The sequence below is a fragment of the Euleptes europaea genome, chromosome 13 (assembly GCF_029931775.1).
Source record: "Euleptes europaea isolate rEulEur1 chromosome 13, rEulEur1.hap1, whole genome shotgun sequence".
Taxonomy (NCBI): Eukaryota; Metazoa; Chordata; class Lepidosauria; order Squamata; family Sphaerodactylidae; genus Euleptes; species Euleptes europaea.
The window spans coordinates 7,995,615-8,013,605 of record NC_079324.1 but is presented as its reverse complement, the minus strand read 5'-3'; the positions used below and the strand labels follow the sequence as shown (position 1 = coordinate 8,013,605).

The 17,991-nt window shown below is 46.1% G+C and overlaps 1 protein-coding gene across 1 annotated transcript in view; it reads left to right on the top strand.

Moving 5' to 3' along the window:
* The window catches only part of LOC130486469 (vascular endothelial growth factor receptor kdr-like), a 194,306-nt gene that overhangs the window by 154,732 nt on the left and 21,583 nt on the right, over window positions 1-17,991 (top strand). Inside the window, exons 25-27 of the mRNA XM_056859739.1 lie at window positions 5,142-5,241; window positions 10,755-10,860; window positions 14,741-14,865. Coding sequence (XP_056715717.1) covers window positions 5,142-5,241; window positions 10,755-10,860; window positions 14,741-14,865 — 331 coding nt within the window. The remainder of the gene's footprint in view (window positions 1-5,141; window positions 5,242-10,754; window positions 10,861-14,740; window positions 14,866-17,991) is intronic.

Genomic DNA, 17,991 nt, shown 5'->3' with positions numbered 1-17,991 from the left:
AATTATAGGATGGGGGAGACTTGTCTGAGCAGTAGTGTGTGTGAAAAAGATCTTGGGGTCTTAGTAGACCACTGAACATGAGTCAGCAGTGTGATGCGGTAGCTAAAAAGGCAAATGTGATCTTGGGCTATATCAACAGTGTCCAGATCATGCCAAGTGTCCAGATCATGCCAAGTGATGGTATCGCTTCATTCTGCTCTGGTTACACCTCACCTAGAGTACTGTGTTCAGTTTTGGGCACTCCAATTTAAAAAGGATGTAGACAAGCTGGAACGTGTCCAGAGGAGGGCAACAAAGATGGTGAGGGGTCTGGAGACCAAGTCCTATGAGGAAAGGTTGAAGGAGCTGGGTATGTTTAGCCAGAAGAGGAGAAGACTGAGAGGGGACATGATAACCATCTTCAAGTACTTGAAGGGCTGTCATATAGAGGAGGGCGCCGAGTTGTTTTCTGTTGCCCAAGAAGGTCGGACCAGAACCAACGGGTTGAAGTTAAATCAAAACAGTTTCCGTCTAGACGTTAGGAAGACTTTTCTAACAGTTAGAGCAGTTCCTCAGTGGAACAGGCTTCCTCGGGAGGTGGTAAGCTCTCCTTCCCTGGAGGTTTTTAAGCAGAGGCTAGATGGCCATCTGTCAGCAGTGCTGATTCTATGACCTTAGGCAGATCATGAGAGGGAGGGCATCTTGGCCATCTTCTGGGCATGGAGTCACTGGGGGTGTGCAGGGGAGGTAGTTGTGAATTTCCTGCATTATGCAGGGGGTTGGACTGGATGACCGTGGTTGTCCCTTCCAACTCTATGATTCTAAGATTTTCAAGGTATGAGCTTTCGAGAGTCAAAGCTCCCAAAGAGTTTTGAATCTCGAATGTTTATACCCCCAGACTCTTGTTGATCTCTAAGGGGCTACTGGACTCGCATCTAGTTGAGAAGAAACAGTGTCTCTTTCCCTAAAGCAGAGAGTTGATCCTGCCCCTCCCCACTCAATGGCAGGCATTTTGTGCTTGGCCCCACACCCTCCCCTTCCTGAAAATTAAGGGCCCACAGGCACAATGCTAGGACCTCTGCCATAAATTCTTAGTGTTTGTTACATATTTATTTATACCACATATTGGTAACCTTCCTCAAGGCAGTGTACAACTACCAAATTAATTCAAATAAAACCAGAAAGGACATAAACAGAATCCTGCTAGATCCGCCCAGATGTTCCTCTAGACAGCTTCCTCTTTCCGATAGCAACTGGCGAGAAGCTCTGGAAAGCTCAAAAACTGGCCGTGAAGGTAATAGCCCTCTCATGCTGTTTGTTTCCCAGCAAGTAGATATTCAGAGGTAGACTGCCTCTGAAGAGGAAAGCTTAATTTAGTCGTCAGGACACATACCTGTTGAAAGAGTTAAGCCTTCCATGATTGTATCTATTCCCATTTATTTATTTATTTATTCATTCATTCATTCATTCATTCATTCATTCGTATGTTTGTTTGTTTCACTTATACTCTACCTTTCTCCCCAGTGGGAATCCAGTGTGGCTTACATAATTTTCTTTTCCTTCCTTTTATCCTCACAACAACCCTGAACGGTTGGTTAGGCTAAAAATGTGTGACTGGCCCAAGGTCACCCAGCAAGAATGAGGATTTGAATGTGGCAGAATGGGGATTTGAACCTGGGTCTCCCAGATCCTAGTCTGACACTAACCAGTACACCATGCTGGCGCTCTTTCCTCTGCTGTTTCTCTCTGCTATTTTTTCCCCAGCAGAAGGTATTCAGAGGTAGACTGCCTCTGAACAGGAAGGCTCCATTTAGCCATCAGGATAGATGAAGAGTTAAGCCTTCCATGAATTTGTCTAACCCTTTAAAAACCATTTAAGTCCTCATCCTTTCTTGTTACTGCAGTTTCCACAAGTTAATTCCTGAATTATTGTTAAAAGATCACTAACGTGAAGGCGCCCCTGTGCACAAAAGCAGTTTTGGTTTTAGAAGGCCTGAGTGAATAAGATGGTCTTCGCTGCCCTCTCCACAGGCAATTAAGAGGGCCTTAATGGCTTCCAAAGTGGCAGAGCAGTAACTGCTGGCTGCTCTAGTCCTTCCTGGCAACCGGCGGGAGGTGTTGGGAGGCAGGTCCGTGGGCGGCGATTGGTGTCCGTGCACAATGACATCACTTCCGGTGTGATGCGGAAGTGCCGGCATCACACCAGGGGGGCGCCTAGTACTTGCCCCCAAACTCTATGATTTCCATATAGTTTTGGGGAAAGTGATAGAGTGTCTTCCCGGTGTGATGCCGCGCTTCCACATAGCGCCAGAGGTGACGTCATTGCACCTGGACGCCGATCGCTCCCCCCCTTTCAGTCAGCCTGCTTCCACCCGCCGCACAACTGAGTGTCAGTGGGCAGCAACAGGAATCCTCGGGAGATTGCCCACCATTAACGGGCACCTGGGAGCCCTATTGCCTTGTGTGGTGAAGGGACCCAGTCAGAGCACACCCTCCTGCTAGACCAGAAAGAATGGGAAGGATCGTAAAGGCAGGACTGCCACAATGTGGAGTGAATTCCTTCTGAGTCAAGTCCTTCTGGGCTAGGAATCAACAACTGGTGGCCCATGGGCCAAATGAGGCCTACTGTTTGCCAAACCTGATGGAGCGCTACTTATAGCCCCAGAAACAGCCACCTGTGCACCATGGAAGGGTGAGGAGTCACCCTAGCCTAAATTTCTGGAGATTTGAGGGCTGGAGCCTGGGGAGGACAGGGACCTCAGTGGGATACAGTGCCATAGGGTCCACCCTCCAGAGCATTCATTTTCTCCAGGGGAACTGATCTCTGTAGTCTGGAGATGAGCTGTAATTCCGGGGGTTCTCCAGGTACCACCTGGAGGCTGGCATCCCTAGTAGGGTATAATGGAATCCACCTTCCAAAGTGGCCTTTTTCACTAGGTGAACTGATCTCTGTCACCTGGAGATCAGTTGTAATCCCAGGATATCTCCACCCACTTCTTGGAGGCTGGCAACCCGGCTCTCTGGCTGTCTTCAGCCTGCCATTTCTATGGGCTCTGGGCAGAAGAAAACAGGAGATAAAAAACTGAAGCAGAGTCTAGGAGAATCATGTTTCTCCAAATGAAGCACATGAACTTTCTGCTCGGGTGTGCAGTCTACTGTCTCGAGGAAATCAATGTCTATTAGAGAGCTGCTCCGCGTACTTCCCTTGCTCTGACAGTTGTGTGATTTATTTGTGCATTTCAGTTTCCTTGTCATAGTAGTTTAGATGTCCTCAGAGGAGGCAAAGCCCCTGCAGGGTATCTCAAGAGAACAAGGTGTGGGTTAGAAGGCTGCCTTCCTCTGCATTCTATGTCCTGTCCATTCAGCGTATCTATTTATCCCTCAACATTTCAAGAAGCAAGTGTTTGAGCCGCTTTTCTGAGTTTTTGTGTGTTCCTGAATGAGCATTTTTAGGAGCTGGGGTTAGAGGACACACCACCTCCTACTATCTCCACTTTGTTCCATCACTGCAAGGGAAAAACTGCATTTGTTCCTCTTAAATGCACGATCAACTATAGGGATCTGAATCAATCCCTTCCCTACCACCCCGTGCAGAATTCCACCATAAGATTTATTTACCTTGTCTGGGGCTTTTCAGTTCAATGGAAAATTCACTTCAGATGTGTCCTGAATGTCCTTACACATGCAGCCTTTGCTCACTGTTGCACTGCATCATAGGTGTTGTGTTTTTGACAATTACACTGCATCATAGGTATTGTGTTTGCAGCATAAACAAGACCCCATACTTTTACAAAATAAGTATTATTGTAGTTATTGATTCATTCATAAAGTACCTAAATCTATTAGATACTATGCAAGAATACAATCATGCACACAGCCTGTCTGCAGCCCAATACACAAAGGACAGGGAAGAATGGATGAAAGTGAAACTACATGGCTTATGTAACAAATATAGACAAGTGAAGCAATGCATTTATTTGTGAAGTGAGCAAATACGTAATTTCTCACTTTGTGGGAGTGCAAAGAGAAATGGTTGGAAGTTGGTGGAAGCAACATGTATTCCAGGAAGGCTGCTTTCCTCTGCCTTAGAGGAATCCTGAATTTTGATCCAAATTCCACTTTGGGTAGAATTCAGTGGCAACCCAAAGTGCAGAGTAGTTGAGCTCACAGCACTTACAGCAATCAGTGTGAGATGATAATTGAATTCCTCAAAATGCCTATTCAGGTACACAAAATCGGGATTCCTAGTGCAATATGAGAATCTGATTGAGCTGACTTGGAAGATTCTGTATACCATACAACAGGGATCCCCAACGTCTTTGAGCCTGTGCACACCTTTAGATTTTTGAGAAGGAGCGGTGAGCATCACCCAAAATGGCCTCTGAAGGAGGTACAGCTATCTATATTTTGGTTGGATGCATGATCCAGCCACTGAGCCAGTGTGGTGTAGTAGTTAAGAGCGGTGGACTCTGATCTGGAAAACCGGGTTTGATTCTCCACTCCTCCACATGAGTGGTGAATGCTAACCTGGTGAACTGGATTTGTTTCCCCACTCCTACACAGAATACAGAATACAGAACCTTTATTGGCATTTACAGTAACAACCCACTCCTACACATGAAGCCAGCTGGGTGACCTTGGGCTAGTCACATTCTCTCAGCTTCACCCACCTCACAGGGTGGCTGTTGTGGGGAGGGGAAGGGAAGGTGATTGTAAACCAGTTTGATTCTTCCCTCAGTGGTAGAGAAAGTCAGCATATAAAAACCTTCTTCTTCTTCTGAGAGGACAACAAGCATGGAGGAGGAGGGGGTGGGTTTTCACTCCTGAAGACGTATCTCTCCTCTTACAACAGCCCAGCTCCATGGACTCTGTGACTAGAATGGGGTTCTTTAACATGATGTCCACGTCACTGCGGTGCTCACCAATACCAGTGCCCAGTGGCCCGCCCACCTTCTGGAAAGTTCAACAGGCACAAGGGGAAGCACTGGCAGACACCATGACGCCCATGGGCAGGGCATTAGGGAACCCTGCTGTGCAACATGCCAGTGATGCAGAGTTTCTTCTCTCTTTCTGCCTCCCCTCTTCTTATGCTGCTACTGCAAGAAGTGAAGGTAAAACTTGGGGTGCCTGATGTGGCATTCATTGTTCGTGTGTACCTGCAGGGGCCTCTCCATACCCAGGGGTGCAGATTGATGAGGACTTCTGTCGACGTCTCAAAGAAGGAACGCGGATGAGATCGCCAGAATATTCAACTCCAGAAATGTAAGAATGTCCCCCCATCTCTGTTGACCATCTGGCAGATGGAATTTATTAATCAGATTCCTCAGGGAATGCATGTTTTGCTCACAGCCTCTCTAGATATTAATGTGCTATTAAGAAAGCCATCCATCTGTTCCTTCCTCCTCTAGTAATTCCCCAGTCCATCTACCCCACTGGAAGTTGTCCTTCCTTTCACCCTTCTCCATTAGTCCCTCTCTTGTAGGACTGGAAGGCCTCTGCTTTGCCCAGTGCATGGCGCAAGAGCAGTGGCAAAGGAATTATATCCATCATTTACCAGTCAACATTTTAAATAATAGAACTTAAAAGAATAAGTTGAATTCAAAAATTTTAAAAACCCAGAGATTATGCGAGAACAGTTGTATCTATGGGCTGTCAAGTTGCGACCAACATATGGCGACCCCAGCAAGGCGCTTTCAAGGCAAGTGAGAGGCAGAGGTGGTCTGCCATTAGCTTTCTTCTGCAGAGCCTTCCTTGCTGCTTTCCCATCCAAGGACCAACCCCACTTAGCTTCCAAGGTCTTATGAGATCGGGCTATACCGTACCATTCCACATCCCAAGAGCAGGTATATTGTGTTAAAATTTCAGTAATGCAGCTGTAATGGTTTCCTTCTATTTGTCAGGTCCGTGCTTCCTACTGGAAGCCAGTCCCTGGCCTGCATATGTCTTGAGCCTGTATTCCAGGTTCATTACCAATCTTCCCCCCAGCCGGGGCAAGACAATACTTTGGGTGGTCACGGATCTGTTTTCTAAACAAGTGCACTTAGTTCCTTGTATGGGACTGCCTACAGCCCAGAAACTGGCTAAAATGTTTGTGTCACATGTCTTCAAATATCACTCGTTTCCGCGCAAGGTGATTTCGGACCGCAGTAGTCAATTTGTGGCTAGATTTTGGAAAGAGTTCCTTAAGCTGGTGGGGGTGGAACAAGGACTATCTAGTGCGTACCACCCCCAAACCGATGGACAAACTGAACGTGTCAATTCTGTGTTAGAATGCTATTTACGTTGGTATGTAAATTACCACCAAGACAATTGGGTAGATTACCTGCCTTTTGCAGAATATGCCTACAATAATGCAGTTCATCAATCCACAGGTTTCAGCCCGTTCCAAGTGGTCTATGGCAAGGACTTCGGGCCCTTTGGTAATGTGGATTTCTCCAGGGAGGGGGGCTTCCCTGAGGTGGCTGACTGGGTGGATATGATACGAAACACCTGGCCCTGGTTGCAAAAGAATCTTGAACGGGCCAAAAGCCAGTATAAAACACAAGCAGACAAACACCGTTGCCCAGAATGGAACATTCAGGTGGGGGACCAAGTATACCTGTCCACAAAGAATCTGCCCTCCTTACGCCCGAGTAAGAAGCTGAGTGAAAAATTTGTAGGAACTTTCCCAGTCTCCCGACATATAAATGAAGTCACAGTAGAACTCAGTCTGCCAAAGTCCCTGAGAGGGATCCATCCAGTATTTCATATCAGTCTCTTAAAGATACATATCCCTGCTCCAGAATGGTATCCCGAATCACCACCGGAGGTCCTGGTGTTGGTGGAGGGGGAACAACATTTCGAAGTGTCAAAAATATTAGATTCTCGCGTTCGCAGGGGAATGCTCTACTACTTGGTGCACTGGAAACATTTGAGTCCAAGTCATGATGAGTGGGTGGCCGAACACCATGAGTGGGTGGCCGAACACCCCCCGGTTAATTCGCCAGTTCCACGAGGCCTATCCCGATAAACCTCAATCGCATACAAGTAGCCGGGGAGGGGGCTTAGGGGGGCAGAATGTCAGGTCCGTGCTTCCTACTGGAATACAGGCTCAAGACATATGCAGGCCAGGGGCTGGCTTCCGTTCAAGGCCAGAGCCGGGCTGCTTCTCAAGGTCTGATTCTCATACTCATAAATCCTGTGTACAGTTCCGGTTCCTCTGATTATCTCAGTCATTTGATGTTATGGCTTCTCTCCCTGGGAATCGCTATCTCGAAGTAACTTCACTGTTTTGCTTTCCCTGCCTTGAATGCTTTTAACCTGTACCTCGCATACCGAAAGTCATTAGCAGCCTTACCTGCTTGTAAGGCAGTCAGCTTCTTCTAATCTGTCTTTTTGCTCCTAATAAAGTAGCATTGCTTAGGATCGCCTGCCTGGGCGTGTGTGCTTTTTGGGATGCTAGGGACAGACGCCTGAGTCTGACACTATTTAAGTTCAGAAGTCATTTTTCAGTATGGTCAACTCAACCAACCATTTGACTTTTGCAAGAGGAGAATTTAGTGACCAGTTTATGATAGACTTCCTTTCATGCTGAGATTGTGAGATTGAAAACAGTTTAGGTTTTCCAGACCTTGGTACATGAGACCTTTGCAAGTCTTGGCCCACTCCCAAAGCCGGATGAAAATGCACAGTGGCTTTGCTCACTTTCTCCCATTAAAAATGTAATTCGTTCAGGAATCTGAATGTCAGGCTGTTTGACACTAATGCTGTTGTTTTTATCCCAGTGTAACTCTCATGCTTCTGCCAAGGAATCCTTGGAACTGTAGAAACCCCTAGATTAGAAACCCCAGAGTTCTTTATGGAGAGGGAATTGCTGTTACACCAATCTACATCTGTAGTACAGTTGCAGCTTTTACAATGCAATCCTACAAACACTTTCCATGGGAGTAAGTGCCATTGAATAGACCAGAGTAGAATTCTGAGTAGACCCATATAGAATTGCTAAGAGTGCAGTCCTAACAAAGTTGACTCAGAAGTAAGTTCCACTGAGCTCAGTCCAGTGGGGTTTACTCCATAGAAAGTGGGTTTAAGATTGCTGCCTAAGACTAGAGTCCTAAATATACTTAGTAGGGAGTAACTCCAGCCATTTATGCATGGCTCTTTCCACGCAGTCACCCTGCCTGACTACTTCAGTGCTATGGTTTGATTATGCTTGCATTTTCCGACTGTCAGAGGTCGCCTAGCTCTCCCCACGCTTTTCTGCACATTTTGCCCACATTTTCTGGTTTTGTGTTTAGCCAGCCTACAGAAAAAGTGGTGAAAACACATGGGAACACACAAGGAGAGCGAGGTGACCTCTGATGGTCAGGAAATGCATGCATAATCAAAGCAAAGCCCTGAAGTAGTCGGCAGGGTGACCACGAGGAAACAGCCGTGCATAAATGGCCTTCCATTGAACTCAGTGGGATTACCTGCTGAGAATATATGACTAGGATTGCACTGTTTAGAGTTTCACTGATTCTCAAACCAAAGAGCTTAATGAAACACTGAGTTAAAATAACAGGAGTCTCAGGGCACCTTAGAAACTAATACTTATAGCATACACTTTTATGGATTAGATTCCACTTGTTCGGGTGCAGGAAAACTTACGCTAGAACAAAAGCGTATTCGTTTCTAAAATGGCACTGGAGCCTTTTTGCTGCAACAGACTAACACTCCTCCGAAATGGCATCTAAAGGCTTTCTAGGTAATATACCAGTCAGAACTCTACCATGTTGATCTTTGAAAAAAAAAAATACCTATTTCAGAATTGATGGCTTTTAGACGTTTGAAGCCCACTTAATTAAAAAAAATCTATGCAGCTCATAGCAAAAACAAAAGCACAGGAACTGCAGGTTCATTCTGATAGAGCAGGGGTGGGGAACCTTTTTCCTGCCAAGGGCCATTTGCACATTTATGACATCATTCAGGGGCCATACTAGGTGTAGATCACCCAGTGGGGGGGAGAGGCTAGGGTTGCCAGGTCTCCAGCCACCACCTGGAGGTTGGCAACCCCAGAGGAGGCCACACAGAAGGCCTGCAGGGCGCCCCCGCTCCCCCTCCCAGGCAGGAGGGCAGCCAGTGGTGGGCCCAAGCAAACGAGGTGCCAGGGGGGCACAGCCCACAGTCAATCGGCAAGGGAGGAAGGAAAACAGAGAAAGAGGAAAAGGGAGGGAGGGAGAAAGAGAGAAAGGGATAAAAAAATGGAGAGAGGAAGGGAAAGAAAGAAAAGGACAGAGGGAGACAAAGAAAGAGACAGAAAAAGAGGGAGAAAGAGTGACAGAAAAAGAGGAAGAAAAGAGAGAAAAGCCTTCCTCCCCCCCCCCCAACACACACCCGCGCACACTGGCCCCGCACGACCAGGCCCCAGCCTCCCCCGCCCACACCCGGCGGCGCACGGAGCCCTGCGTGACCGGGCCCCAGTCTCCATGCCCTCCCCCCCAGAGTCCACAATAGCCCCCCCACGAAGCCCAATAGGCTCCCACATGCATGCTCTGCCGAAGGGAGACGACTGCCTCTTCCCCCCCCTCCCTCTCGCTGCTCAACAGCCGACAGCAGCTGTAGGAGGCAGCCTTGGGGGAAGCGTCCCTCCCCCTCCCCTCTCGCTGACCAACAGCCAACGGTAGACGAGAGGAGGTCCAAAGGGCACCACAGCACCCCTGTAAGCCGCAGCCCTAGGAACACCCTCGGAGAGGGCCGCCAACGCCCCGCCTCCGCGGCAGGGCCCCAGAGCTCCCAAGGGCCACAAAAAATGTCCCCGGGGGCCGCATATGGCCCCCGGGCCTGAGGTTCCCCATCCCTGTGATAGAGGGTCCCAGGACTTGGTTGGCATTGCAGGATCAAGGAGAGAGAGGACAATGAAAAGAAGCAAGATGCAAGTAGAGCCGAGGGACCAACCTTCCTGCCCCCTCTTCCAGTGTGGTGTAGCAGTTAAGAGCAGTAGACTCTAATCTGGAGAACCGGGTTTGATTCCCCTCTCCTCCACATGAGTAGTGGACTCTAATCTGGTGAACCAGGTTAGTTTCCCCACTCCTATACATGAAGCTTGTTGGCTGACCTTGGGCCAGTCACAGTTCTCTCTGCAATTGTAAGCCAGTTAGAGTATCCTAAAAGGTAGAGAAAATTGGGGTATAAAAATGAACTCTTCTTCTTCTTGTATTTATTTATTTAGCAAATTGTTTTGCCCCCTCTCAAGGGAACCTGCCCATCTTTCTAGGCACTTGTGTTGATAGGTAGACTGCAGCCAAGAGGAGCAGAGAAGCTCTAGCGCAAGGGTCCCCAAACCTTTTGAGTCCGCAGGCACCTTTACAATTCTGACACAGTAGTGGGAACAATCACAAAATGGCTGCTGCATGATGTGGGGAATCACAAAATGGCTGCTGCAGGAGGACCACAAATTGTTAAGATTATATGAAACTAATAGTAACAATTTGACATTTTAGGCAGAAGCCTTGTTTAACAAGATGCCTTTTAATCTGCATAGCCTATCAGAAGCCCTGCTGGGCAAATGCCCCACCTAGCCCCTCCCACTTTGTAAAAGCACTTGACGGGCACCAGGTAAGGATGTCGGCAGGCACCGTGGTACCCACGGGGACCAGGTGAGCTTCAGCAAAGAAGAGTTGAGGAGTGATTTTGGACCATGTCAAGCCTCTAAAATATATTAAACTTTACAAACAATCCACATCAGCTGAAAAACAGAGTCCTGGAGACGAGCCACATTTGGGATGCTTGAAAGCCTGCTTTTCCTTTGCCCACAGCTCCCAGACCATGTTGGATTGCTGGCATGGAGTTCCGACAGAGAGACCCACCTTCACAGAACTGGTGGAGCGTTTAGGAGATCTCCTGCAGGCAAATGTGCAACAGGTAAAGAAAGATGGTCTGTCAGTGCAGAAATGATTTCTGGGGTCCTGTGCTAAGAGATAAGGCCAAGTTATAGGAAATTAATTTAATACAAAAGTGACTGAGTGAAATGAGTGTGTGTAAGAGTCTAACACTCATTTCACAAACCCACTTTCATCTGTCTTTAACAAGGAAAAATGCCTCATTGAATAATGCTTGAAAACCTCATTCGCCCCATAGAGGAACAAAGGTTCGTTAACATACAAATACTTTTAATTAGTTTTCAGTAACCCAGAAAGGGAATATTGTGCTTCCCTTTTACACTTAGTTTCATCACATACATTGGGATGCGTATAATTTGTTAAACTCATCACGGCATTGAGGAACTCAAAATGAAAGGCTTTATGACTTACACACTCAATTATATAATTGCCTGTTCCATGATAGCTTAATCAACTTTTTCTCTCCGCTTTTGGGACAGATCAGTTATATAACCCTCCATATTCAGGTTTCTCCTCTTGCATTCCACTTGGTAAAACAAATAAATGAGTGAAGCTCCATTGAAGGAGACTTAGATTGCCATGAAGAATAATTTGTGGGATTCCTAATATAGCCCAAGGGAGCAAGAAAGGAAGAAAGAATGATGATAAAGGGTCAAGACAAGTAACTGTAGACTCAAGGGTAAAAATGACAAGTGTTTCTCATGGATAAAGTGAGGAAGGGTTCCTGCTAATTTTTGGGATTTACTCCTGAGAATTCATAGATTTTTGAGAGGGGGCACTACTGGATTCTACAGCATTAATTAGAAATGAAAGACAGAAAATGAAATGGGAAAAGTTGGTGAGAAGGAAAGTAGAGAATCTCTAACGCTGTCCAAAAGAGAGGGGCGGCAAGGAACTCTGGCACTCAGGGAATGATTGATGAATCCGGGTTGTGCCCATGGAGGCAAACTGGGGTCTTTTTAATTTGACACAAAACCACAAAAGACCAAACCACATTCCGTTTATTCATCACCAATGACCAGTCCTTAGGTTTTTGTGCCCCAACAAGTCCAGACATGTATGACAGCAGCCTTCCGAATACAGAGATCGTACCCCACCCCCCACTGAAGTGTGTGGCTGCATCTTTGGATGCAGATGGCAAAGCACAGTCCCATCCAGGGCCACCAACTGTTGGGCGCACAGCTAGAGCTGGATTGGAGCCAGTGTTCTTGTCACAACCACTAGGATACCTACAGGTGCTGGCATCTACCATAATGCAAGTCCCCATCTTTTAAACAATTAGACGGGTTCTTACAAGGAGGAGTTCTGACATGAGGATATCAAAATCTTGGTGACATCAGAGCCTCTTGGGTGGATTCCTCATCACAAAAGCAGCAGCAGGTGATGAATCGGAACTGGAAATAAGCAGCGTACTCTGGATGGGAACAGCTGTGAATGTTCCGCATCAACATTCTCTCAAAAATGTCTCTCCTGCCGTTTCTCCTGCCAAGGGTAACATTTTACCAGTTGAGTGTGCTTCCACACATGCTGAATAAATCACTTTCAATCCACTTTGAATGCACTTTGCAACTGGATTCTACTGTGTGAAATGGCAAAATCCCCCTTCAAACATTGCTAAAGGGCATTGGAAGTGCAATATTCAGACTTGTGAAAGTGCTGAAGTGTGTCTGCTCACCTTCTCTCAGATCATTTTGCTGACATGTAAAGGACAGGGACTGTGTGAAGCCTCAGAAAGAGGGAAAGTAAGCAAAAATCCTCCAAGCAGATCACAGAGGAAAATTGCATTTCCTTTGGATGAAAGGTTGACAGTTTCCCAAACAACCCTGTTACCCAGTGCAGGGAGCTTTGACCCTCGAAAGCTCATACCCCAAAAATCTTGTTGGTCTCTAAGGTGGCCCTGGACTCGGATCTAGCTACCCTATTACCCGCCACCCACTTTCAGGCAGTACTTCTTCCCAGTGGGAGCTCAGCGAAGGGTGACAACTGAGGTCACCCCCTCAACAGCCAACTTTCACCTCCCCCTGTCCCTTCTCACTCCCTGGATGCCCACTACTGCCTTGCACTGCCTGCCTGACTACTCCATGCCACCTCTGCCCAGGGCCAGCCTGAGCAGACATGCACACTTAGCAGCTGCCGATGGCCTCGGGATTTAAGAGGTGCCTAATTACATGAGTCACCATAAGTCAGAAGCGACTTGATGGCACAACGCACCCAGTTAGATGGAAGTGAATTTATTCAAAGCATATGTGTGTATGTGAGCACGTGTGTATATCGCAGCACATTATCTCTTATAAACAAAAGCATCACATACTGTACTTGTAAAACAGTGCAGGAATACTGGAAAACGTTTTTTAAATAAATCAATGAAATATTTTTATTTTTACATTGTGCATTTTAAAGGGCAAGAGTCCAGTAGCAACTTAAAGTCGTAACAAAAATTCTGGCAAGGTATGAGCTTTTGTGAGTCACAGCTCATCTCTTCAGATAGCTGTGGTTCACGAAAGCTCCTACCCTGCCAGAAATGTTGTTAGTCTTCAAGGTGTTATTGGACTCTTGCTCTTTTCTACTGCTACAGACAGACTAACACGGCTACCCATCGTGAACTATTGTGCATTTTGAATGCTAAGTAAATACACGTGAAAGTCAATCCATTTTTCTGTCTGTTGAAGGAGGGGTTTGTGTGCTTGGCCAAAGCATAGTTTGTTTAGGTTCTATTCGGCTGGCAATGTGGGGGCCAGACTGGCCCACATTTTCACCTTCTGCCTCTCAAGAGTCTTTCACTGGAGGAGCCAGGGGTTGAACCTGGCACCTCTTCTGCATGCCAAGCATTTCATTTTATTTAAAACATTTAAGGGTCACCTATCTTCCTTTGGAGCTCAAGGTGGCTTACAATGTAAACAAAATACATAGAAGTACATAAAATACATAACACCCAAAGTTTTAAAATCACAATTTAGGACTGCTTTAATCAAATGCACACCTTCCTGGTGTGAAAAGGGTGAAAATGCCCTCTCCTGCATATCCACCAAGCAAACTTTTTTGATTTATGGTCAGGATAGGAAGGCCTCTCCTTGTGATCTTAGTACCTGGGCAGGAACATATGGGAGAAGACAGACCTTCAGATGTCCCAGTTCCAAGCCATGTAGGGCTTTATGCAGGCCTCTGACACTGAGTCACAGTTCCTCCATGTTCGGATAGGGCTATCCATGGCTACTAGTAAAAATAAATACTAGTCATAATGCATACCTATTCTCTCCAATATCAAAAGAGCATGCCTATTATATTAGGTGCTGTGGAACACAGGCAGGATGCAGCTGCAGTTGTCTTGTTTGTGGGATTCCTCAAGGCACCTGGTTGGCCACTGTGTGAACAGCCTGCTGGACTTTATGGATCTTGGTCTGATCCAGCATGGCCTTTCCTTTGTTCTTATGTTATTCCCAGCTGTCTCATGGGTTGTTTTTGTGAGAATAAAATGTTTTAGCTCCATCTTTGCCACTCTGAGTCCTGGGGAGAGAAGATGGGTTGGAGATTTGGTCAATGCGTAAAGTTCTGCAAACCCAAAGCATTGAAAAGAAGTGTAAGAGCTGTTGGAGAGTGGTGAGGAGGCCATTACCTAGACCATTCCAAGTTCAAATCTCACCTTGACCATGAATTTCACTATGTAGTGCTAGGATAGGCAGAGAAGAGTCTGGACGAAGCTATTAATGCTGGCGTTTTGCTGAGCAGTTCACATCCATGTAGTAGGCAGATGACATGTAAAGCAGTAGTTGCTGGGGAGCGTCAGGTCTAGGCAGCCTACTAAAAATGGACCCAGCAGAATTTGAGAGTCATGAAGGTCTCAGATCCAGTAAGAAAAATGAGCCTTTTTGTCTCTTATTTTCCACTTTATTTGAAATATGTAGGACGGGAAAGACTATATCCCACTGAACATTACTCTGTGCTCAGATGGGGACTCCAACCCTAAAATCTGCATCCTGGAAGAGAAGCTGAGCGACTGTATCAATCGCTGGAGTGCAGTGGAAGCAGGGTAAGGATTTGCTCTTTGGGAGATTTGCCTCTTGGAAGAAGCTGCCGCTGGACCTGGAGCCCCACAAAGCTCCCCTTGAAATATTTCTGTGTCATACATATAACACTTTCACTTAGCAAAGCGTGCACTCATTTTTACCAGCAATCTGCCAGTCGTTTATGGCCAGGGATGCTAAGAATTCCGTAAAAAGCCACAATCAACATTTATACTTGCCTTGTTTGCATTGCCTGTTTTTGTGTTGATTTGAGCACCTCATGTGACACACACCCCTCAGTGATTTCCATGCAATTCAGAGCACAACAACATGTTGAGTGGCATGCGGTATGGTGGCTGGCTAGACAACAGCTGCTGTGACCGTAAATGGAGAAGGAAGAACCCCGTACGCTACCCTGAGCTCCTTGGAGGAAGGGCGGGATAAAAATGTTCTAAATAGAGAGGTAGCTAGGGAAAGATCATGCACGGCATGAGAAAGTTAGTGGAGCAGTTCTATGCAAGTTTGCACCTCTGGATCCTGCCTCCCTCTGTACCCTTATTAATATAGGTAGGGCTGCTTGGAGAGGTTACAGCACGGGGGCATCTAGAGCAGGTTGGAGTCAGAGGTATGTGTCTGTCATATGAACAGACATGAATTTACGTCATACTGAATCAGAGCATCAGTCCCTCACAGTCAGTATTGTCTTCTCAGACTGGCAGTGGCTCTCTAGTGTCTCAGGTGGAGGTCTTTCACATCACCTACTGCCAGATCCTTTAAGTAAAGATGCTGAGGATTGAACCTGGGACCTTCTGCTAAGCCAAGAAGATGTTCTACCACTGAGCCACAGTCCCTCCATCATCCAACATCAGTGTATCCACAGCAAACACAGTCACTTTAAGAAGTGCTGAGACAACCTAGGGAAACTTTAGATAGAATTCTTGCTTCAGATTGCATAGCTGTAGATTTGATGGGTCATGAAGTTCCTTTTAGAAATCTCCGTTGTTTCCCTACTCTGGGTCCCCATGAGGTTGAGGTGAGCTTGGCTCAGCATCAGTGCTCTCCCCAGTCCACTCCCCAGTCCACTCCCCCACCTCTGTCTGTTCCTCTCTCTCTCATGCATGCACACACACACACACACTTTTTACATTCTCCAACCCCATCATAGAGACCATGGCTATTTATGCTATTAACTGCGTGATTCCTGTGGAACTGCCCAGGGACTTATTTTGAGTTATTCATTATTTTTCCATCCTTCAGGGGTCATCTTGTGGCTGCCCCGCACTTGACTTGTGGTTTCAGGAACCTGTTTTATCACAAATTTAAATTTTGCCTCGATCCCAAAGCAGAGCTAATTGAGGCAATTTCCCTGAATAGACTCAACTTCGGGTTTCTCTTCCCCTGCCCATTCTTGCTTGTCTTGTGTTGGGTTTTGGATAGCGAGTTTCATTGTATTTCAGTCACTCAAGGGTTAAACTGTTTGTAAGCAAGCTGACCAGATCAAAGGTGATGTGACCTACAGTATGTGTCAAATAGCCATTGGCTAAACAGGACAGTTGTAAAGGTATTTGCATACCAGGAGCTTCTTCTTTGTCTTACCTAGAAGAAGCCTCCGCCATTAGAATTAGACTTTAGATCTGACCATGTGAAGATGTAAACTATAGAACTCCCACTTTGGGATGTGATAGGAAACTTAGAATGTAGAAAGAGATTTATTATTTTACATCCAAGTTACCCTTTCCTGAAGTTAGTAAGTAAAGGTGATTTTTACTAAGAGAAATGACTGCGTGTCTTTCTTTGTGTGCGTGCAACCTTAATTAGCTTCTGCCGGTGATTCCATTAATATTCAACGATCCATTTCCTCTATTAAGGGTAAAATTCCCATCAAATTGGTAGCATCAGACGGTTTGGAATATTAATATGAATTATTAATGGATTTTGGAGAAGCCAAAACACGCACAGCTTAAGTTAGGATTTTTCCAGGGAAGCCAAACGGATTACAAAACGCCAGAAGGGATCTTTTTCTCTGCAAAAGCTCAGCGGTTTATTCGTGTGAGACCTGAGGAACTCAGACCCAGCGTGCTGTAATCTGAGAGGAGGAAAGCTGCGAGGATGTCGAACCCAGACGACAGAGCTACAACGAGCACGGGAACTCCAGCCGCTCCCAACGCAACTCCACGAGTCGTGAGTGCAAAAGGTCCCCAAACTGTGACTATACCTCCCATAGCAAAAACACCATTTGCTTTATGGAAGAGAAATGTAATGTTTGCCTTTGAAGCTATGGATATTGAATGGGTCTTAGATAAAGAAAAGCCAGGAAGAGATGACCCAGAGTACCCTGATTTTAAGAGGGCAAATGCACAAGCAGTCTGCCTCTTAATGGGAGCATTAAGCCAAAGTGAATCTGATATTCTGTTAAATAATGAAACGGCCAAAGATATAATGAAAGAGCTATCTGCAAAGTATTCTGTAACTTCCTCAAATCAGCTCATGGCAATGAAAGGAAACTTATTCTCAAGCAGGATGCCAGAAAATATTTCTCTGACTGAGCATCTAAGACAATTACAGACCCTGGCCGCTGAAATTCGTATTGCAGGCGAAACAGTGTCAGAAAGAGACTTTATAACAATTTTCCTAGCCAGTCTTCATCCCAAATTTCAGTCTGAAAGGAGAAACTTGCTAGGGAGAAAGGACCTGAACCTTAATGATCTTGTGTGTGCACTGAAAGAGTTTGAAAATGATCAGAAACGTTTAAATGAAGTATCAAGTGGGATCTCAGTGATGAATGTGCATGAAAGAAAGATTTTTAAATGCTTTACGTGTGGGAAAATTGGTCACAAAAGTTTTCAATGCCGAGAAAACATGGCGAAGGGGGGCCCCTCATCCCCCTCCCCCTCTTCTTCTTCTCACCAAAAGCCCGCGAAATCCAAACAAAGGCCGGAAAGGCAGCAATCGCGCCAACCAGCCACAAGAGGGAACCAGAGTACAAGTAAAAGGCCAAATGAGATGACCACGCTTATGGTTAAGAAGACTTCTTGTATTGATTTAAAGTCTAAAACTGAATCCAAGCATGTTAGAGACATTATTCTTGATTCAGGAGCGGATTGCCACTTATGGTCTAACAGAGAATGTTTTAACCATATGGAAGCATGCAA